Genomic DNA, 24,117 nt, shown 5'->3' on the forward strand with positions numbered 1-24,117 from the left:
TGTACCGTTATTCTATGCCATTAAGCTTTATACCATTATTTTCCTGTCTAGTGAATGATCTAGTATAGCAAGAGCTGCATGTAGTTGTCATATCTCAAGTTTAAAAAAGAGAATTTCTTATTCTTTAAAAAAAAATAGTGTTGGGAAAACTGGTAAACAATTTGTAGGGACATCAACTTAAATCCTAATCATAGCAGCATCAAAATATGATCTAACTGAACTAAGCATGGCCATCAAGTGTGAAATACAACATTGAATGGTTTGTTGATACTACATTCAGGGACTGATTTGTGTGATCACATGTTGTGTGATCAGTATGTTGAGGTGTGTTATCTCACTCTGCAGTGCAGGGTGTGCTGAGTAAAGCTGCAGTGAACTAGTTTTGTTAACTAGCATCTCCATTAATACCTGCCTGTCTGTGACATGTAGCTACAGGTAATTTCTGTCTGATTTTCACTGAATAAACCTGCATCTCTAGCACAACCCAGAGTAAGTTATGTAGAGATTTAATGTGTGAAGGAGGAGAAAAAAAGTTTAGCTATGTACCTAGAGTTTATAGCCTATGTATAAGAAAACTCTTAATGTGTTTCGTATCTTAGAAGGTTAAGAAGTTTCAAACATTTGAAGTAATAAAAATGAAAAGTTTAATTTTCTACACTGAGAGGTAAAATAAGGAGGATAGGAAAAAGATTTCAACAAATATGACAATAGTTAAAATGTGATATAAAGAATTTCTTAAATTGACCAAAATAATATGAGAATCCCAATAGATAAAATGACAAAGGTTGAAAAGTGCCACTTTTATACATATGAAAATAAATTTATTCCACTAATGTTAAACCACATTTTCAACAAAATGCACATAGCAAACATATAAACATCAAAAACATATGTAGTGAAAGGAAGAAGAGTAACATAATATCTCACTGTAGTAAAGTTAGTATCAATTTGACATGTATTCTGATAAGCCTTAGAGAAAGCCTTAGGAAAATAACTTTTAAAAAACTATAGTGAAAAAATCATTAAAGGAATTAAAATGTCACACTGTAAATATTCACTTAATGCAGAAGAGAGTAATGAAGAATAGGAAACAAAAAAAGACATGAAACATAGAAAACAAAAACTAAGATAATCTATCAGTAAAAACATTGAATGTCAGTGGACTAAACAATCCAATTAAAAGGCAAAGGTGGTCGGGCAGGTTTAAAAAAACAAGATCCGATTATATGCTTTCTACTTCGGATATAGTTTAGATTCAGAGATACAAATCGATTGAATATAAGAGAAAGGAAAAAGATATATTATGCCAGTAGTAACCATAAGAAAGTTGGAGAGGCTGTGGATCAGATGAAATAGATTATAAAACAAAACAAATGTAAATGTAAAAGCTAAAATTGTAGAACTCTTAATAGAAAACATGTAAATTTTTGTGATCTTGGATTAGGCAATGGTTTCTTAGATAAGAGACAACCTACCCATGGGCATCACCAGAAGGTCAATACCGAAATCAGATTGATTATATTCATTGCAGCTGAAGATGGAGAAGCTCTATACAGTCAGCACAAACAAGACCAGGAGCTGACTGTGGCTCAGATCATGAATACCTTATTGCCAAATTCAGACTTAAATTGAAGAAAGTAGGGAAAATCACAAGACCATTTAGGTATGACCTAAATCAAATCCCTTACGATTATACAGTAGAAGTGACAAATAGATTCAAGGGATTAGATCTGATAGACAGAGTGCCTGAAGAACTATGGATAGAGGTTCGTGACATTGTACAGGATGGTGATCAAGACCATCCCCAAGAAAAAGAAATACAAAAAGGCAAAATGGTTGTCTGATGAGGCCTTACAAATAGGTGAGATAAGAGAAGTAAAAGGCAAAGGTGAAAAGGAAAGATATACCCATTTGAATGCAGAGTTCCAAAGAATAGCAAGGAGAGATAAGAAAGCCTTCCTAAATGATCAGTGCAAAGAAATAGAAGAAAACAATAGAATGGGAAAGAGTAGAGATCACTTCAAGAGAATTAGAGTTACCAAGGGAATATTTCATGAATGGATGGATACATTAAAGGACAGAAACGATATGGACCTAACAGAAGAAGATATTAAGGAGAGGTGGCACGAATACACCAAAGGACTCTCCAAAAAAGATCTTCACAACCTAGATAACCACGATGGTGTAATCACTTACCTATAGCCAGACATCCTGGAATGTGAAGTCAAGTGGGCCTTAGAAATCATCACTGTGAACAAAGTTAATGGAGGTGATGGAATTCCAGTTGAGCTCTTTCAAATCCAAAAAGATGATGTTGTTAAAGTGCTGCACTCAGTATGCCAGCAAATTTGGAAAACTCAGCAGTGGCCACAGGACTGGAAAAGGTCAGTTTTCATTCCAATCCCAAAGAAGGGCAGTGCCAAAGAATGCTCAAACTACCGCACAATTACACTAATATCACACACTAGCAAAGTAACGCTCAAACTTCTTCAAGCTAGGCTTCAATAGTACATGTCCAGATGTTCAAGCTGGATTTAGAAAAGGCGGAGAAACCAGAGATCAAATTGCCAACATCCACTGGATCATAGAAAAAGCAAGAGAGTTCCAGAAAAACATCTACTTCTGCTTCATTGAGTACGCCAAAGCCTTTGACTGTGTGGATCACAACAAACGGTGGAAAATTCTTCAAGAGATGGGAATACCAGACCACCTTACCTGCCTCCTGCAAAACATGTATGCAGGTCAAGAAGCAACAGTTAAAACTGGACGTGGAACAACGGACTGGTTCAAAATTGGGAAAGGAGTACATCAAGGCTGTATATTGTCACCCTGCTTGTTTAACTTCTATGCAGAATACATCATGTGAAATGCTGGACTGGATGAATCACCAGCTGAAATCAAGATTGCCAGGAGAAATATCAATAACCTCAGATATGGAGGTGACACCACCCTTATGGCAGAAAGTGAAGAGGAACTAAAGAGCCTCTTGATGAAGGTGAAAATGGAGAGTGAAAAAGCAGGCTTAAAACTCAACGTTCAAAAAACAATGATCATGGCTCTGGTCCCATTACTTCAAGGCGAATAGATGGGGAAACAATGGAAACAGTGACAGACTTTATTTTTGTGGGCTCCATAATCCCTGAGAAAGGTGACTGCAGCGTGAAATTAATTAATTAAATTTATTTAATAATAATTAAAGGTGACACTTGCTTCTTGGAAGAAAAGCTATGCCAAACATAGTGTATTAAAAAGCACAGACATTACTTTGCCAACAAAGGTCTGTGTGGTCAAAGCTATCATTTTTCTAGTAGTCATGTATGGATGTGAGACTTGGACCATCAAAAAGGCTGGGCGCCAAAGAATTGATGCTTTTGAACTGTGGTGTTGGAGAAGATTCTTTTTTTGAGTCCCTTGGACTGCAAGGAGATCACACCATTCAATCCTAAAGGAAATCAGTCCTGAATATTCATTGGAAGGACTGATGCTGAAGCTCCAATACTTGGGTCACCTGATGTGAAGAACTGACTCATTGGAAAAGACCCTGATGCTGGGAAAGACTGAAGGCAGGATGAGAAGGGGATGACAGAGGATGAGATGGTTGGATGGCATCACCGACTTGATGGACATGAGTTTGAGCAGTCTCTTTTAGTTGGTGATGGACAGGGAAGCCTAGCAGAGAAGCTGCAGCCCACTGGGTTGCAGAGTCAGACAGAACTGAGCAACTGAACTGAACTGAACTGAAAGCACAAGCAACAAAAGAAAAATAGATCAACTGGACATCATAATAATTAGAAGCTTTTGTGATTTAAAGGATAACATCAAGAAAATGAAAATTCAGGAAAAAAAGTTGACACCAAAGGGTGATGTCAGAAAACATCTCCCTACAACAATCAAGAATGTTGTTCCCCTAGCTAGAAAATGAAGAATGGATTAAGTAACCAGTTTCCCCAAGACTTTCAGAGCACCATGAGAAAGTCTCACCTAGACTGGCAAAACAGAAGTGTATTAAGATGGCTAGGAACAAGGAAGAAAGGCAAGAGAAATCATTGGCAGCCATACAGTGGGAGTGACTGTGGTTTGGCTCTGTGAGTGCAGACACTAGCCTGTATCCCCACAGCTGACCCTCACCAGCATGTGCTTCCTTGAAGCTAGCCCCTTCTGCTGTGCCTTGCCACGTTGCAAGCCTCCTCTGCAATATGCATGTTGGGAGTGGGTGGACTGGCAGCCCCAGGAGAGCACTCTGAGAACCAGCCCTCCACAGCTACACTTTAGTCTGGATTGGGTCCTGTATGCATTTATGTATATAAATTTCTCTCTGTGTACCTATTTAACTGAATCCCAAATGCTTTGGCATGTTGTTGCTTCATTTTTGTTCATTTCAAAGTGATTTCTAATTTCCCTTGCGATTTCTTTACTGATCCACTGATCATTTAGTAGTAAGTTTTCTCTTACCCATAAAGTCTGGAAAAGGTGACTGCTTCTTCAAATGTGCAGACACTTATGCAAAGCTATAGGAATCACAAAGAATCAGAAGACATGACTCCACCAAAAGAACCTCCAGTAACGCCCAAAGAAATGAAGATCATGAATTTTCTAACAAATAATTCACAGTAATAGTGCTGAAGATTCTTAGCTTCAAAATAACATATAAACATTTAATAATTATTTTCTTGTCAGGAAAATAGTACAAGAACAAAATGAAAAGTTTAATGAAGAGACAGAAAATATAAAGAAGAACCGAACAGAAATTTTAGAACTGATGAATGAAATGACAGAACTGAAGAATTCAATAGAGAGCTTTAACAGCAGATAGCCAAACAGAAAAATCAGTAAGCTTGAAGACAGATCAATTGAAATTATCCTGTGTGAGGATCAAAAAGAAAAAAGAATGAAAAAGAATGAAGAAAGCTTGTAGTATTTAAATGACGTCGTTAAGAGAAACAATGTAGGCTTCATTGGAATCCCAGGAAAAGAAGTAAAGAGACAGGAGTAGAAAGCTTATGTAAAGAAATAGTGGCTGAGACCCTCCCAAACATGGGGAAAGATTTGGACATCCAGGTTTTTGAAGGCCATCAGTTCAGTTCAGTTCAGTTCAGTCGCTCAGTCATGTCCGACTCTGCGACCCCATGAATTGCAGCACGCCAGGCCTCCCTGTCCATCACCAACTCCTGAAGTTCACTCAGACTCACATCCATTGAGTCAGTGATGCCATCCAGCCATCTCATCCTCTGTCGTCCCCTTCTCCTCCTGCCCCCAATCCCTCCCAGCATCAGGGTCTTTTCCAGTGAGTCAACTCTTCGCATGAGGTGGCCAAAGTACTGGAGTTTCAGCTTTAGCATCATTCCTTCCAAAGAACACCCAGGACTGATCTCCTTCAGAATGGACTGGTTGGATCGCCTTGCAGTCCAAGGGACTCTCAAGAGTCTTCTCCAACACCACAGTTCAAAAGCATCAATTCTTTGGCGCTCAGCTTTCTTCACAGTCCAACTCTCACATCCATACATGACCACGAGAAAAACCATAGCCTTGACTAGACAGACCTTTGTTGTCAAAGTAATGTCTCTGCTTTTGAATATGCTATCTAGGTTGGTCATAACTTTCCTTCCAAGAAGTAAACGTATTTTAATAGGTTTCGTTAAAATTTCAGTCTGAAATGATCTTGTTCAATACACATAATAAAACTATCTAAGATTAAAGTCAAAGAGAGAATTTTGAAAGAAGCAACGGAAAAAATTCATAGAAGGAAACCCTTATAAGATTATCAGTGGATTTCTGAGCAGAGATCTTTCAGGCCAGGAGAAAAGAGGATGATACTTCTGGAACCAAGAACTTCCAGATGTTCAAGCTGGATTTAGAAAAGGCAGGGGAACCGGAGATCAAATTGCCAGCATCCGCTGGATCATCAAAAAAGCAAGAGAATTCCAGAAAAACATTTATTTCTGCTTTATTGATTATGCCAAAGCCTTTGACTGTGTGGATCACAACAAACAGTGGAAAATTCTGAAAGAGATGGGAATACCAGACCACCTTACCTGCCTCCTGCAAAACATGTATGCAGGTCAAGAAGCAACAGTTAGAACTGGACATGGAACAACAGACTGGTTCAAAATTGGGGAAGGAGTACGTCAAGGCTGTATATTGTCACCCTGCTTGTTTAACTTCTATGCAGAGTACATCATGTGAAATGCTGGACTGGATGAATCACCAGCTGAAATCAGGATTCCTAGGAGAAATATCAATAACCTCAGATATGTAGGTGACACCACCCTTATGGCAGAAAGTGAAGAGGAACTAAAGAGCCTCTTGATGAAGGTAAAAATGACGAGTGAAAAAAAGCGGTCTTAAAACTCAACATTCAAAAAACAACGATCATGGCATCTGGTCCCATTACTTCAAGGCGAATAGATGGGGAAACAATGGAAACAGTGACAGACTTTATTTCTGTAGGCTCCAAAATCATTGCAGATGGTGACTGCAGCGTGAAATTAAAACATGCTTTCTCCTCAGAAGAAAATCTATGCCAAAGCTAGACAGCGTATTAAAAAGCAAAGCCATTGCTAACAAAGGTCTGTGTAGTCAAAGCTTATCGTTTTTCCAGTAGTCATGTATGGATATGAGAGTTGGACCATCAAAAAGGCTGGATGCTGAAGAATTGATGCTGTTGAACTGTGGTGTTGAGGAAGATTCTTGAGAGTCCCTTGGACCGCAAGGAGATCACATCAGTCAATCCTAAAGGAAGTCAATCCTGAATATTCATTGGAAATATTGTTGCTGAAGTTCCAATATTTTGGCCAACTGATGCAAAGAGCCGAGTCATTAGAAAAGACCCTGATTATGGGAAAGATTGAAGGCAGGAGAAGAAGGCACTATAGAAGTTGGGAGGCATCACTCACTCAATGGATGTGAGTTTGAGCAAGCTCTGGGGGACAGTGAAGGACAGGGAAGCCTGGCATGCTGCAGTCCATAGGGTCTCAAAGCGTTAGACATGATCGAGTGACTGAACAACAACAGATACAGACTATCTGGTCCAACAACAGCATAGTACACATTCTTCTCAAGTGTGCAGGAGACATTTTCCAGGATACAACCTATTAGAGCTTACAGACAAGTCTTATCAAATTTAAGAAGATTGAAATCATGCTTTGTATCTTTTCTGACCAGAATGGAATGAAACTACAAATCAACAACAGGAGAAAAGCTGGAAAATTCACACATATGTGAATATTTGATACACACTCTTGAACAGTGTGTCAAAGAAGAAATCAAATGGGATATCCAAAAATATCTTGAAACAAATGAAAATGGAAACCTAATATATCAAAACCTATGGGATGCTACAAAAGCAGATCCAAGAGGGAAGTTTACATCAATAAACACGTTCATTAAGACAAAAGGAATATATCAAATAAACAAGCTAATTTTTCCTCTCAAGAAACTAGGAAAAGAGCAAACTATCCCCAATGTAGGCAGAAGGAAGGAAATAAAAAGCAAAACAGAAATAAATGATACAGTGTTCATAAAAACAGTAGAGATGCTTTACAAAACTAAGAGCTCCCTTTTTTTGATAAAATTGAGAAACTTTTAGCTAGATTACCTAATGAAAAGGAGAGAAGATTCAAATAAATAAAGTCAGAAATGAAAGATGAGGCTTTACAACTGAACTGCAGACATAGAAAGATCATAAGATACTACTATGAACAATTACATACCAATAAATTGGATAATCCTGGAAATAACAGATAAATTTCTAAAGCATGTATCTTAACATGACTAGATCATGAACAAACAGAAAATCTGAACAGGCTAAGAAAATTGAATCAGTAATTTAAAACATCCCAACAAAGAAAAGTTTGTGGAAGATATGGCTACACAAGTGAATTCTCTCCAATCTTTAGCTACACAAGTGAGTTCTAGCCAATCTTTAAAGGAGAATTAATATCTTCTCAAATCTTCCCCAAAACTGAAGAGGCGGGAACACTTCCAAACTCATTTTACAAAACTAGCATTACTATCGGAGAAGGCAATGGCACCCCACTCCAGTACTCTCGCCTGGAAAATCCCATGGACGGAGGAGCCTGGTAGGCTGCAGTCCACGGGGTCGCTAAGAGTTGGACACGACTGAGCAACTTCACTTTCACTTTTCACTTTCATGCTTTGGAGAAGGAAAGGGCAACCCACTCCAGTGTTCTTGCCTGGAGAATCCCAGGGATGGGGGAGCCTGATGGGCTGCCGTCTATGGGGTCGCACAGAGTCGGACACGACTGAAGCGACTTAGCGGCAGCAGCAGCATTACTATAATTCCAACCAGGTAAGTACACTCCAAAAAGGAAATAACTTACCAATATCATTGAAGAATATTGATGCAAAAATTCGTAATAAAATATTAGTAAACCTAATTCAACAATACACTAGAAAATCATAAACCATGACCAAATGGGATTTGTATCAGGGATGCAGGGATGGTTCAACATCCATAAATCAATCAACCTGCTATGCCACATTAACAGAATGAAGGATGAGAATCATACGATCATCTCGGTAGATGCAGAAAAAGCATTTGACAAAATTCCATATCTAGTCATGATAAAAACTCTGAACAAACTGGGTACAAAGGGAACATACTGCAATGTAATAAAGGTCATATATGACAATTTCACAGCTGGCTTCATACTTAACGGTGAAAAGCCAAATGCTTTCTCTCTAAGATCATTAACAAGACAAGGATGCCTATTCTTGCCACTTTTGTTCAACATAATACTGAAAATTAAACCAGAGGAAGGCAAGAAAATGCAACAAAATGCATCTACATGGGAAAGAAAGAAGTAAAATTATTCCTATTTGGAGATAATATAGAAAATCCTAAAGGCTCTAACAAAAAACTATTGAACTAGTAAATAAATCTATGAAGTTCAAGATACAAACATCAGTGTATAAAAATCAGTTATGTTTTTACAGTCTAAGAATGAGCTATCAGAGAAAAATTAAGAAAACAATTTACAGTTGCATCAAAAATAATAAAATACCTAGGAATAAATTTAACTAAGAAAGCAAAACTTATACACTAAAAACCATTGACATTGATGAAAAAAATTGAAGAAGACACAAATAAAGGCAAAGGTCTTCCATGCTTATACATTGAAAGAATTAATGTTGTTAAAATGTCCATGCTGTCCAATGCAACTTCAGATTCAGTGCAATCCCTATGAAGATTCCAGTGGCATTTTTTTCATAGAAAGAGGACTATCAATCTTAAAATTTGTGTAGACCTGCAAAAGACAAAGATAGACAAAGCAATCTTGAGAAAGAACGAAGCTGGAGGCATCACGTTTCCTGACTTCAAATTATATTGTCAGCTATAGTAATACAAACAATATGGTATTGGCATAAAAATGGACATATAGATCAGTGAAACACAATGGAGAACCCAGATAAAACCCACACATGTATGGGCGATTAAGACAAAAGTATCGAGAATATGTAATGGAGAAAGGATAGTCTCTTCCTGATAATTGGTAAAGTCCACATATAAAAGAATGAAACTAGATCACTATTTTACTTTGTACACAAAAATCAACTCAAAACCTAAGACCTGAAACCATACCAAAAAAAAACCCAAAAAACTGGAAGAAAAGCATAAGGAGTAAGCTCCTTGATATTGGTGTTACACATTTTTTGGGTCTGATATCAAAAGCAAAGGCAGCAAATGCAAAAAAGTAAGTAAGAAGGACTACACCAAATTAAAATGCTTCACCACAGCAATGAAAACCATAAACAAAATAAAAAGGCAATTTATAGAATGGGAAAAAATTTACAAATCATAGATAGGATAAGGGGTTAATATCCAAATTATATAAAGAACTCAATAGCAAAATGCCCATAAAAAATCTGATTTAAAAATTAAGCAGAAGAAGTGAACAAATATTTTTCCCAAGAAGACATACATATGGCCAATAGGTACATGAAAATGATAGCTTTCGGTTAATGGTGTCAGATTCGTGATCTCTGAAGAAGATGATTTAACTTCAGGACCAGGGACCGGGCGCTTTTGTATAGCAGAGTTTTATTAAAGTGGAAAGGGACAGGGAAAGCTTCTGACACAAACATCAGAAGCGGGCCGGAGAGTGCCCACCTTGCTAGTTTCAGCAAGCTGTTTTATGTCTGTTAGAAAGCTATGAATCAGATAAGAGAGACACCTCAAGGCTGAGGAGTTTCACCAGGCCCCTCTCCCACAGTATGCATTTTTGAGATTGAATGGCACGAGGTATGTCATCTCCCAGCCGTAAAATAATTGATATGAATACTGGTTTGTTGAGCTATTATCAGCTAAAAGTTAGTCTTAGGTGAAACTATTTTGAAGAAAGGCAAATTCCAAAGCAAATACATAGTTTCATTAACATAGCTTAAGAAAAACATTTCCCTAAGAAAAATGCATTGGTTAGCTCAAGGTTTGAGACAAGTTAGGTTCAGGTGGAACCAGGTGTCTTGGCAACACAGAATTTTACAAGAAAAAATGTGACACTTGTAGTTTGTTTCCTCTTGCAGCTTAAGGGAAAGAAAAATTGTCTGACACTTGAGGCCTATTTCCTCCGTTTGGAGACCCCTGGCCTTCCTGCTTGTTATCCTCTCAGAAAGATGCACAATATCATTAGTCGTCAGGGAAATCCATATCAAAACCACAGTGAGATACACCTCACACCTGTTAGAATGACCCATAAAAAATAAGCAAAAAGTATATTCAAAAGCAGAGACATTACTTTGCCAACAAAGGTCCGTCTAGTCAAGGCTGCGGTTTTCCCAGTGGTCATGTATGGATGTGAGAGTTGGACTGTGAAGAAGGCTGAGCGCTGAAGAATTGATGCTTTTGAACTGCAGTGTTGGAGAAGACTCTTGAGAGTCCCTTGGACTGCAAGGAGATCCAACCAGTCCATTCTGAAGATCAGTCCTGGGTGTTCTTTGGAAGGAATGATGCTAAAGCTGAAACTCCAGTACTTTGGCCACCTCATGCGAAGAGTTGACTCATTGGAAAAGATTCTGACGCTGGGAGGGATTGGGGGCAGGAGGAGAAGGGGATGACAGAGGATGAGATGGCTGGATGGCATCACTGACTCGATGGAGGTGAGTCTGAGTGAACTCCGGGAGTTGGTGATGGACAGGGAGGCCTGGCGTGCTGCGATTCATGGGGTCGCAAAGAGGCGGACACGACTGAGCGACTGAACTGAACTGAACTGAAGTACGGACAAGGATGTGGAGAGAAGGGCACCCTTGTGCCCTCTGTGCTCTGTCTACTTGTTCATGCATCCACCAGTAGACACTTGATTTGCCTCTACATTTTCACTATTGTTAATAATGCTGCTATGAGCAAGAGTGTGCAGATTTATTTTCAAGGCCTTGCTGTCAGTTCTACAGCATGTTTTTGTTTGCTTTCTATTACTGTAAGTTTATTAAGATAGTTTATTGACTCCTTCTTGGCATTAAGTTTCTTTCCCCTTCTTTCCTTTTATCACACTACTCCTTACTCCACCCTCCCATCCTTGCTCCACTCCCCGGAGCCCTCCGGTAGGATTCAGCTCCTCTGTGTTGTGACCCTGATGCCAACACTCCATCTCAGGCCAACTGTCCAAGTAGATGTGTGCTTAGTTCTGTAGATCATTTAACTTTGGGAGTGGCCACCTTTTTCTGTACAGGGCCAGATGGTGAACATTTTAGGCTTTGTGGGCCTTGTGGCCTCTTGCAGCTGCTTGCCTCTGCCATCATGGTAGAAAGTAGCCACAGAGCTGACTAACTGTGTGGACATGGTTGTGATCCAGTAAGATGTTATTTACAAAAATAGGTGAAGGGCTGCCTTGGGCCTTCAGCCATAGTCTGTTGACTCCTGACTTAAGTCAAAGAGCTTCTGTATGCTTTTTGTTTAATCTTGGCTCAAAAGGTAGCAAGCTGAAGTTACTGCAGCCCAGGAAGAGAGGAGAAAGGGTATCCCTCCAATTTTCTGTTAGACACTCTATTTTATAAAAGTACTGTTTAATTGTACTCATGTAATACTAAGAGTGAAATAAAAGATGAGTTGGCCTCATGGTCCAGGATTGTCCCTGCCCCTTTCTTTCATGCATGGCAGCCCCTTCCCCTCTTGCCATCATAGGCCCACCCATTGTCTCAGGCTGACTCCAGGCTATTTCTTTCTTCTTGGAGCTTCCCACTCCTGTGGTTTCCACCTCCCTGTGCAGCTATTTGGAGCCCCCCAATTTAATATCCAGTTCCATATTATAGTGGGGCTTCCCAGGTGGCTCAGAGGTTAAAGCGTCTACCTGCAATGTGGGAGATCTGGGTTCGACCCCTGGGTCTGGAAGATCCCCTGGAGAAGGAAATGGCAACCCACTCCAGTCTTCTTGCCTGGAGAATGCCATGGACGGAGGAGCCTGGTGGGCTACAGTCCAGGGGGTCGCAAAGAGTCGGACATGACTGAGCGACATCACTTTCACTTTGCGTATTATAACATCCCGTATGGTTTCTTCAAATATGTTGCTTATTTTTCTCAACTACACTGCTGGGTCTCCCTGGGCACCAGGGACACAAAGTGCTGTAAGGGAAAGATGGAAGTTTTGACCTCTCCATGGCTTCACCTCTTGTTAGCTTTGTGGCTTTGGGTTAAATGCTAATCTTTTCTGAGGCTTGGTTTCCTTATCTGTGAAATGATTATTGGAAATAGTCCTGTATATATCTGGGTCTCGTGTGTCCTCCCTATAAGATGTTCCTATTCTCTGAGTGCCTTTGGCATGGACAGTAGCAAATTGACAATGACCAATCCCATGATTTAGAAAAAGCCCAGGTTTCCCAATTCAAAGTATATACAGGGAACTAAGAAACACTATTACCAGCTTTAGAAAGTGAAGCAGAACTAAAGAGCCTCTTGATGAAGGTGAAAGAGGAGAGTGAAACAGCTGGCTTAAAACTGAACATTCAAAAAATAAGATCAGGGAGGGGCCATGGGTAAACCTATGGCTGTTTCATGTTGATGTTTGGTAGAAACCAATGCAATACCATGAAGCAATTATCCTTCAAATTAATTAAAACAAACAAAAAACAAAAAATAAGATCATGGCATCCAGTCCCATCACTTCTTGGCAAACAGAAGGGGAAATAGTGGAAGCAGTGACAGATTTTATTTTCTTGGGCTCCAAAATCACTGAGGAAGGTGACTACAGCCATGAAATTAAAAGATGTTTGCTCCGTGAAAGGAAAGCTGTGACAAACCTAGACAGCATATTAAAAAACAGAGACATTACTTGGCCAACAAAGGTCTGTATAGTCAAAGTTTTTCCAGTGATCATATGCAGATGTGAGAGTTGGACCATAAAGCAGGCTGAGTGCCGAAGAATGGATGCTTCAAATTGTGGTGCTGGAGAAGGCTCTTGAGAGTCCCTTGGACTGCAAGGAGATCCAACCAGTCCATCCTAAGGGAAATCAACCCTGAATATTTATTGGAAGGACTGATGCTGAAGCTGAAGCTCCAGTAGTTTGGGCACCTGATGCGAAGAGCCAGCTCACTGGAAAAGACCCTGATGCTGGGAAGGGTTGAGGGCAAAATGAAAGGTGGCGGCAGAGCATGAGATGATTGGGTAACATCACTGCCTCAGTGGACATGAATCTGAGCCAACTCCAGGAAATAGTGAAGAACAGGGAAGCCTGGCATGTTGCAGTCCATTGGGTTGCAAAGAGTTAGACACAACTTAGCAACTGAACAACTACAAATCACCGGCCTTAAAATTATAGATGTTTTATGAGGAATGTTTTTTCTTGCATTAAAGAAGTAATGTGATCACATTTTAAAAGTAATCACCCAGATTCTATCATAATTCAATTTCTGTTAGCATTTTGATTTTTTCCTTTTTGTGCACTTTCTTAATTCATTTTAACATAAGTGTTTTGATCATAAATTACTTGTAATTATTTTAACAACTTTAATATCCTACTTAACATAGTTTTTTTGGACTGTTTACTTTTAAAAATATGGAAGCAATATTGTAATTTTTGGCCAGTCATAAAACTTATTTTTCTATCCTGGTATATTTCATATCTACTGAAATAATATCGTAGTATGACTTAAGAGTATCATTATATATTGGCTGTGCATGGAATTGGTATGAAAATCCTGTTTGCATTGAAATAGCAACTTCAATAAATTCCTAATCCTTCTACACTTAAAAACTAATTTAAAAATAAAATGTGACTATAAAGAAAAGGTAGCTTTAATAACATCTGCAATGAGAAGAAACAGGTCAGATAGTTTGATTTAATCATTTCTTATTTTAAAATTGAAGGTCCATTTTAGCTTCTTATCTTCTGAAAGAAAAGCTCAACATCTTGGGCAAGTTGGGGTGTCTGCTAAGCTGTGCGGGTTCTGTCGTGCTGATTATCCATTCCCCGAAATCTGAGAGTGTGACTACTCAGGCTGAGTTGGAGGAGAAGCTGACCAATCCAGGTAACTCAGGCCTCACTGCCAGAGAGCTTGCTGCCTCTATCGTGGCTCTCCCCAAGGGAGCTGTACCCTCTGCCCTGCCCTGCTGTGTGGTCTGTCCTCCAGGCCCTTGGTTCCTCTTTGCTCACCACTGTCCACAGCTGTCCCCTAGGGCTGCCCTGCTGACCTGGCCCTCTGCTGCCTCTTGGGACTGGACCTTGTATGTTGACATTGCCTCCCTGTCCATAGCACAACGCGTGCCAGTTCTGCGGCTCTCCCACATGTTGTTTCCCTTAGGACCACCATGTGTCCAGGCCTTGGTTCCTCCTTCTGTTGTGAAGCTCTCTGAGAGCCAAGGCCTGATTTAATTCATCTTTAGAGACCCTATAGAGCTCGGTATGTGTTTTTTGTTTGTTCTTTGGTATATATTTTTTACCTAGTTTCTCTTTCATTCCTTTTTTGGTATCACCACCCTCTCACCCCCAACCCCCATCCCCATGAGACTCAAAAGACGAAACTCTTGCACATTCAATGTTAGTTGCTCAGTCATGTTCTACTCTTTGTGACCCCACGGACTGTAGCCCATGAAGCTTCTCTGTTCATGGGATTCTCCAGGCAAGATTACTGGAGGAGGTAGCCATTCCTTCTCCAGTGGATCTTCCCAACCCAGGGATCGAACCAGGTCTACTGCATTGCAGGCAGATTCTTTACCATCTGAACCATCAGGGAAATCTGCTACACATTCAGACTCAGCTGTTTTTTCTGATTTTTCCACAAACTCAGCCCATACTTTTGCAATATTTTATAACACCCTTGTGCACACTGCTCTCTCTGCCCCTCACTACCTCTTCCCCTGTTTATAGGTCAGGCTCCCAGACAGCTTTCAGCTGTAGTGTCTTCCCAAATCTTCTCTTGCAGCAGACCTCCAAGGTCCTTTTCCTTACCCTTGGGGAAGAGGTACCCAGCCCTCTCAGGCCCAGTGCCTAGCACCCACTTTACAATCTGGGAATGAAATTCATGGAAAATACAACTTCCTTGTACATATAAATAGCAGTCAACATAATGCCCTAAGAATAATACTTTGGAATAAAATAGAATGCTCAAGTATAGCCACAGGAATAGATACATTAAAGCCAGCAGACCCCACAGCATATGTGGAGTTGCTGACAATCTGGCAGGTGCAAAACAGATGATGTGGAGGTGTTGTCTTATTGACTCACTTGGGATTTTGCCATCATTGGTGGGATCTTCTTCTTCTTCTTTTATTATTTTTCTTTGGCTGGACCACACAGCTTGCAGGATCTCAGTTCCCTGACCTGGGGTTAAACCCTGACTCTGTCGGGGAAAGCCTGGAATCCTAACTACCTGGCCACAAGGAAACTCCCAGTAGTGGGATCTTCTGAAATGGAAAATAACTCTTGAAGTACTGAAAAATTCAATATATATTAAATGCTTGCCAAATTACTTTGTTTTATACATAAAACAGGTTCTAGGCTCTGATTATTATAAACATTTTTCAGTTACCTGTCCAAGGTGACATTCAGAAGTTGTGAGGAGAATCTGATGATTTTTTGTTGTGTGAAACTCTGTACACACCTGAGGACCTGTGGCCTCTGCATGCAGCCCTCAGTCCTTCCCACAGCCAGAGACACCCCACAGTTTTCCCTCATGTTCTTTAAGACCCCACATGACTCTCCTTCCCTGCCCTCCCGCAACAGGAGTACTCTGCCTAGGGTTTGTTGAATTGACCATCTTGTGGACTGGCTTAAAAAAAATTCTTGAGACTTCCCAGGCAGTCCAGTGGTTGGGACTCTGTGTTTCCGCTGCAGGCGGCATGGGTCTTGATCCCTGCTGGGGATAGTTCTGCGTGCCATGCCGTGTGCGCAAAAAAGAAAAAGAAAAAATCTCATAGTGTATATGTTGACTTTTAATGTTATAAAATATTACTAATAGAAGACTTATTTATTGACTTGTAATATGTAGGAGCTATGAATTTTTTAATGGTGAAAATAGTGATGGGAAAACATTTTTGTGGAATGAGCTCAGTGGGTCTGGTTAAGCACACCTGGAGCAGTGGAGTGTCCTGGTGACGAGGGCAGGGGCAGGTGGTGGGGCGTATGATGGGGGCTGCTCTGCTAGCCCCCCGGTCACTATGTGCCCCCTCTTTTCCAGTGTTTGTGGGCTATCTGTGCATCGTGCTGCTCATGCTGCTGCTGCTCATCTTCTGGATCGCACCGGCCCACGGGCCCACCAACATCATGGTCTACATCAGCATCTGCTCCTTGCTGGGGAGTTTCACCGTGCCTTCCACCAAGGGCATTGGGCTGGCTGCCCAAGACATCTTCCACAACAACCCATCTAGTCAGCGGGCCCTCTGCCTGTGCCTGGTGCTCCTGGCCGTGCTTGGCTGCAGTATCATCGTCCAGTTCAGGTACATCAACAAGGCCCTCGAGTGCTTCGACTCCTCTGTGTTTGGGGCCATCTACTACGTGGTGTTCACCACGCTGGTCTTGCTGGCCTCAGCCATCCTCTTCCGGGAGTGGAGCAACGTGGGTCTGGTGGACTTCTTGGGCATGGCCTGTGGGTTCACCACTGTCTCCGTTGGAATTGTCCTTATACAGGTGTTCAAAGAGTTCAACTTCAACCTGGGGGAGATGAACAAATCTAATGTGAAAACGGACTAGGATGTAACAAGGAAATTGTATGGCTTGAGGAACAGAAAGAAGATATGGTTTCTGGTCCTAATTTGATGTGAAGTAGAAGAGTACATTTACACAAGTAAATGGCTTGTGTTGGAGTTGCTTGTATATGATGAATAGGCTGATGGAGAATGAGGATGCGTTGCTTAGCACTGGAGTGTGGACTCAGCCTTCCGTTCTCTGAAGTTGCTCTATGGTTGCCTGAGTGTCATCTCTCTCTGATGAGACGAATCTTATGTTCATTGCCATTAACCTGGAAGCTTTGATGAATACTCTTTGCTTTTAAAACACTATCATTATTTAAATAGAATGGGCTTATTCTGGTTAGTGTTTGCAGGGGAACAGATATTCTTATTTAGAAGCTTACTTTGGAAATGGGAGAAGGTGTTGTCTTGAAATCTGACTCTACAGTAAATGTGTCTTTAGTCTTGTTATTTTGCATTAAGCATGTATGACATTTAGGTGTTCCATCCAAATCAGAGGTATATACATTTAATTGTTTTTAATCCTCTGATGTGTTGACTCTCCTACCCCTGACTCCTAGACATTTTAATTGGAAACAGAGAGAGAAGAGTGAATGGATATCATATACTGTTCCATTTGCAGGATGATTTTCAGTAGCTCAAATCAATTTCAGTGCCTTTATCACTTGAACTATTCACTTAATTTGACTATTACTGTGTGTGTGTTCTCTTAGATTAGAATAATGCAACTTCCATGATTATACTTTAGTATTTCACTATTCAAAGTATAAATGTTCAAAGCAGTTATAAATTATAGTATATTATTTATTGGAAGAGAATCAAGATGAAAGACACATTAGAGTAAGTTGACCCTTTCAGCATGTGTTATAATCCAATGAAAGACAATTGACTAAGTAGCATGAGGTATTTTATTTGTATTCAGTCTAATATAACTGGGATCCAGTATTAAATTTACCCATGTTCTCATTCAGCAAGCATTGTGTCCACTAAGAAGAAATTATTTAAGTTGATAATAAGGCTGTTAAATGAGATAGTAACTGTTCAGTGGCACATATGAGTTCAGGAACAAGTTAAAGGACACAATTAAGCTTAAGTTTTTTTTTTTTTTTTGCTACAAATTGGAACACACATAGTTTTAGAAAGTATTTCTAGCAAAAATGAAAACAGTTTAACCATCTCCCTGTTGTTTGAGATGACAAAGCACTCAGCAGTCCCTCACCCAATCTCTCATTAAACTTCTGAAATGCAAAATAGCCATGAATTATCCCAGCATTTGGATCAAAAGAGGTCATTTGCCTGTCTATAGTAATCTTCCATGTGTATGAAATAGTAACAAGGCACAGAGTGACGCAAATATTCATCAAGATATCTATATACTTCATCTGCAGTATTGTTCACCCCATCCCACCCTGCGAGATTGTGGGATTTCCCTACCAGGGATTGAAACGGTGCCCTATGCAGTGGAAGTGCAGTCTTGACCACTGGACCACCAGGACGGTCCTCAGGGCAGTGTTTTGTCTAAATAGGGAACTAAGCCAAGTTGAAAAATGAGATTGAGTAAAGTGATGGGATTGACTTGGTGAAGTAGAACATGGAATTTAATAATACCCAGTTAAAATTACTAAGGAATGTCAATAGAAAAATGTATTTTTTTTTTAGATAAAAAGAACATTTCTAAAGACCTAAGGGATAGTTCCCTAAAGTGTTGAATAAAGAGGCTAAATAAAACAAGGATTGAGCAAAAAACACCCTTATGAATTTAAAGTGCGTTGGATGATCATGAGCTGTCAGTGAGCTGTGAACTAACAGCAGCAAGATTATTTAAAAAATTTTCTAAATCTTATAGTAACTGATAGTTAATAAATGCTCAGAAGTCCATTACTCTTTTTATCAACTCTTGAAGGTTTGTTTTTTATCATCAGTATTTTTAGGAATACAGGGCTTAATTTATTGAACTGAATTTTCTAAAAATGTAGGTGTATAAATAGTTTCCTAGGTAAGGAGTTGAGATATTCAAAAAATACATGTGGCTATACAAGTATCATAAGAAAGTTCATGGAAATTACCATTTTTTTTGGTTGCAGTTCACATGTGAAGCTTAGTTTATTTAAATCAATCTATTGATGTTCCTGATTGCAGTTAATCCGTGGTTATTCCATAGATACTTAGAGGTGATATTTTCTGGATTATCTCCCTATGATTTTTTTTTTTTAGTAAAATAAAAACTTGAAGTATAAACAACTTGTTGTCTCTTGAAGGTGATAAGTTATAGTGAATAGTTAGACTCTTCCAAATTTATATCTGTTTAGCAGATTACTTTGGTAGGATGCACAGCTTTTCTTCCAGTGGAATGCAATTCATATCATCCATTGTATTCCAAGTGTGACTGTAGCCTGGAAGTAATTGACATGACCAGCAGTCTAACAGCCTACTTTTCAAGTTTGACATACAGCATATAACTTCTGACTTACAGTATTTATTTTGCAAATCTGTGTTTTTATAATTTATTTGGAATTAAAAAAAATAAAAGCTTTAAAGAGAAAGGGAATAGGTCTTACAGTGATCTTTCCAAAAGTAAACATTTTCATTTTTATGCTATTCTCTGGGTTTTATCTTTGATAAAACTAAGGAAAAAATTGTCCATTTGTTTTCAAGCTTCCTGTAAAATCGTATGTTTGTGATCAAAACTTGCACATTTACCTGGATAGGTATCTAAATAGGCCATGTCTCTTCTCTCTTACTTGGACAATGCCTTGTTTTCTCCTCTGAATCTTTGCATTTAAAAAGATTGCTTCCTGTTCTGCTCAGTGGTCAAGTGTAGGGCCTATTAAGGATTCTAACCCAAACCCAGCACCGAGATCACCCTGAGTACTTTGCTGTTCTATAGGACTGCTCCATCTCTGCAAAGAAGAATCCAGAGAGGAAGGGCAGTCTCCCCACTGCCACGTGGGGAGCAAGAACTCCCCACAGGTGGGTCTTCAGGGGGTATCATCACTCAGATGTTATTATGGTCTTTTCACATTAGAAAGTTAGTGAAATACACTTTGCTGCTCTTGATTCAGCAATAAGAAATATTCTTTCAATTCCTACTTTTCAAGCCAATTTGTTATCTGCAGTTTTATTTCCAGAAGTTGATTCTAGGTGTAGTCAATAGATTGGTCTTTGGGTTTTTCTTTGGGTTTCTCATCTGACAGAAGAAAGTACTATTGAAGTAGGCAGTCACCTCTCATCTTCCTTCTTCATTGACCTCTCAGCTCTTTGTAAACACTGTGCTCACTTCTAGAGGCCAGTTCCTAGACATCTGTAAAGTGCTTGAGATGCACCGTCTGTAGGCGTGGATGAGTCCACGGAGACTGAGGTGTTTGTTGGTCACAGGCTACTGTCGGGCTGCCTAATTCTTATTGGGAGATGATACCTCTCTTTTCTGAGCTTCTCAACTAACGCAGAAGAGCAATCTGCAGAGCTCTGCCCATCACTCTTCTTTGATGCCTGCTTGATCCTGACTTAGAATTCCTGGGACTGAGTAGGAACCTGCAGAGAGAAGAAGCTTTAGTTTAGATCTGTTCATGACTGACCAGTTGGCTCCAGTGGTCTGATGAAGTTGTCCTTACTGTGTCTGACACCATGGAAATAGTTCACCCATCAAGCAGGATTTGATGGAATCTTGGTGTTCTACCTTCTCAGGGACCAAAAATGTAACATTAACTCCTTAGCATTGACCTTCCTCTCAAAGACATGTCTGTGTTATTAATAGTTTTTCATATGTTTTACTCATAATCATAGCTAAAGGTCTGTTAGTTTGAGTTGGGAAGAGAAAGACCAGTTTGTACACCAGTCACACCATAAAACAGTTTATCATATAAAATACCTCAACTTTCTGTATTCCTCACCTCCGCCTCAAAGTTGTACTGGTGATGAATTTTGAGGGTCTATCCTTTAGCTTATAGGTGAGTTTTCACATCTGGCCAGATTCTTATACCTCCATCATATACTTGAATAGATTAAGAAATACAGGAATGGGAACAAGAATTTGGCCCAGTTTCACAACTCATTTATTTTCATACATATTTCTCACATGCTGTTAAATGCAACAAAAGAATTATATTTTAAAAAAAGTGTAACTTTCTGTTACATCAAAAAATACTGTCTAGTGAAAAGCTGATACTCAGTAGAACAATGATCATGTAAATAAACATCTATTTCAAATGTACCCAATATGATAAAAAGCATAGTCTAGGCCCCAGAGCATGAGCCGGGAGGATTTATTTGTTATTTTCTCTATTTTCCTCTGAATTGTGCAACTGTAGGTGAGTCACTTAACCTTTCTGTGCCTCAGTTTCTCTACCTCTAAAGGGTGGGATGGGTCTCCATATCTGTGTAAGAGCGCTTGCATGTTTAGCATATGCTGGTCACCTCAGACCAGAGGGCATGTACAGGACTCCTTGGGAGTGATGGACTGGGCAGCCTGTCTGCTCGGGACCATGCAACTTCGAGCACTGAGTAAGCAAAGGAAGCACTGGGTGTAAAGCTTGCATGATTCTATGAAGCTTTAATTTTCCTTTATTTTTTTGTTTTAAAAAGAAGGGTCTTATATATTCTGTTGTAAAATATGGAAATTAAACAAGGACTTTAAAGAGCTGCACTGAGAGATCACATTCTGATGGTGTGATGAGCTTCTTTGACATTCCACAAAGGTGTATGTTCTGCAGAAGAATCAATGACCTGTAAACCAGATGAATTCTGTTGTGCTGACTTTGTAATGGGTGATGCTGAACTTCCTGCTTCCGAGCGGCTCAACCCTGACCATGAACTACCTGACACCAGGTGGATGTCAGGAACCCCCAGACCATTAGTGCCAAGGGCCACACTGAAAAGCGCAGAATCTCTTTGTTTGTCAGACCATAATAATTTGCCCCCAACCCCAACCTCATGTCAGTGTTTTTACACTTTGGAAAAATTTAAGAGTACTGTTTTTCAGTAGAATTCCTGAGTGTTTTTGCCTCTTTAAATAACTTTCTTGTAAAAGGGAATATAATTGTGAAAGAGGAATAAAACTAGATAAAAAATGTAAAATGTTGGTTGGTTGCATAAAATTTTTTTCATGTAAATGTATCAGGAGAGCTTCCAATTGGCACACACACATATTTGTCAATGACTAATACTTGCTTATATTCTGCTTTATAGAAGTAGTCCTAGCATGTTGTAATTGCCTTATGTAAATAAAAGGCTATTTATTAAGTTTTCCAATAATATTTATTAATATGTATGTGTTTTAAAATAAAATAACTTATTTCTAGCTGAACACTCGTTGCTTTTTTGCCCTTTACATGAGAAGTTTGTGTGGTCTCAGGTTCCATATCATCTTAATTTCTCAATCAGGTGCTTCCCATTTTCTTCATAGAAACAAATAGCCCAGGTCTCCATCAGGATGTAAAATGCCCACTCATGCATATCTTAGGACGCAAATCTATGATGTGTGAAGGAATTCACCACCCAGTGACTACCTTCTGATACAATGAAATGATGTATTAAAGAAAACCATTTGTATTTTAACATGTTAATGTCTTTTACATGTTTTTGAGGTATATAACACATTTTAAATACATTGAAAATTTGAGAATCATAACACATTTTAATACTGTCATCAAAAATCTTGTCACTAATCTTTATTAGTATCCTAAAGTAATTTTATTGAATGAAAAAAAATATTCGAGCAAAATACTTTTCCTTAGGCTCTATCCAAAAAGATGTAATTACTCACATTTTGATCACAGTATATCTGTATAGAAATCAGGAAAAAACATTTTAAGAAACCACCAAATGGATAACTCTTTCTACATAGGGTTTTGGGATGAAATGTGTAAGTGCCAAACTCTTCAAAAACTTGCCTGGGTTGGTTACTATTACAAAACTGTTAGTTGTAGCTGGTAGCCAAGTATACCACTATTGAACCTGAGCTCTATATCTGAATCTGAGGAGTATAGAAAATCCGATGTGCTCCCCAGTTTCCACTCCCTCTGTTGAGTTATATTCCTGTCAGTTGGCCTTTAGACATCACATGCCAGCATCTTTGATGTAATATTAATCACACCATATTTTTAACCTCATATCACAGGTAGTTTCAAAAAGACTTTTTGTTTTGGAAAGCTGAGGCACAGTCAAGAAATAGAGAAATAAACAGATACCTGTATCTATATTAGCAGTTCAAAGAAAAAAGGTATTAATTCCAGCTGAAGAAATTTGTAAGTGTGGGGTTTGGAATTGTGCCATGGCAAGCAGGATAGGAGAGATGCCAATCAAATAACAAACACAACAGATCCATGTAAAATAATTGAGATAACGGGCTGGAAGGTGGAGGAAGCTCAAATTAGGTTGTCTGTTTATAAAATGGAATCGTTTTATTTTGGGTGAAGATGTCTGGAGGATCTCAGTGTTCTTCCCCTATTTTGGCATGTTTATTCACTGTTGGTTTTCTATTGCTGCTCTAACAAATTACCACAAACTGTGATCTACAGCTACACAAACTTACTGTCTTATAGTTGTAAGGGTCAGAAGTCCAACACAAGTTTAAGTGGGCTCAAGTCAAGATGTTGGCAGGATAACATTCCTTCAAGAGGCAGTTGAGGAGACCTATTCTCTGCCTTTTGCAGTTTCCAGAGACTATGTACATTCTTTGGCGTGTTTCCCTTTCTCCATCTTCAAAGCCGTTATGTTTCTCTTCTTCCACTGTCATATCTCATTCTTTGATACCCCCGCCTCCCTCTTACAAGGACCCTTGTGATTATTTTGGGCCCACCTGGACAATCCAGGATTATCTTAAGATGCTTAACTTAATCATACTCACAAGGTTCTGAGGATGAGGACTGTAGATATCTTTGGGGGGCCATAATACTCCCCACCTGATCCACTCAACATTTCATCAAGTGAAGCAACTGTTAAAAGCCAGCATCTGATGGCAACCCACTCCAGTATTCTTGCCTGG

At 39.4% G+C, this 24,117-nt stretch overlaps 1 protein-coding gene across 1 annotated transcript in view; it reads left to right on the forward strand.

Moving 5' to 3' along the window:
* The window catches only part of NIPA1 (NIPA magnesium transporter 1), a 50,066-nt gene extending 27,629 nt beyond the window's left edge, over positions 1–22,437 (forward strand). Inside the window, exons 4-5 of the mRNA XM_055571829.1 lie at positions 14,316–14,476; positions 16,625–22,437. Of these exons, the coding sequence (XP_055427804.1) occupies positions 14,316–14,476; positions 16,625–17,136 (673 nt within the window). The 3' untranslated portion in view covers positions 17,137–22,437. The remainder of the gene's footprint in view (positions 1–14,315; positions 14,477–16,624) is intronic.
* The last annotated feature ends 1,680 nt before the right edge of the window (positions 22,438–24,117 follow it).

Source organism: Bubalus kerabau, chromosome 3 (genome assembly GCF_029407905.1).
Source record: "Bubalus kerabau isolate K-KA32 ecotype Philippines breed swamp buffalo chromosome 3, PCC_UOA_SB_1v2, whole genome shotgun sequence".
Taxonomy (NCBI): domain Eukaryota; kingdom Metazoa; phylum Chordata; class Mammalia; order Artiodactyla; family Bovidae; genus Bubalus; species Bubalus kerabau.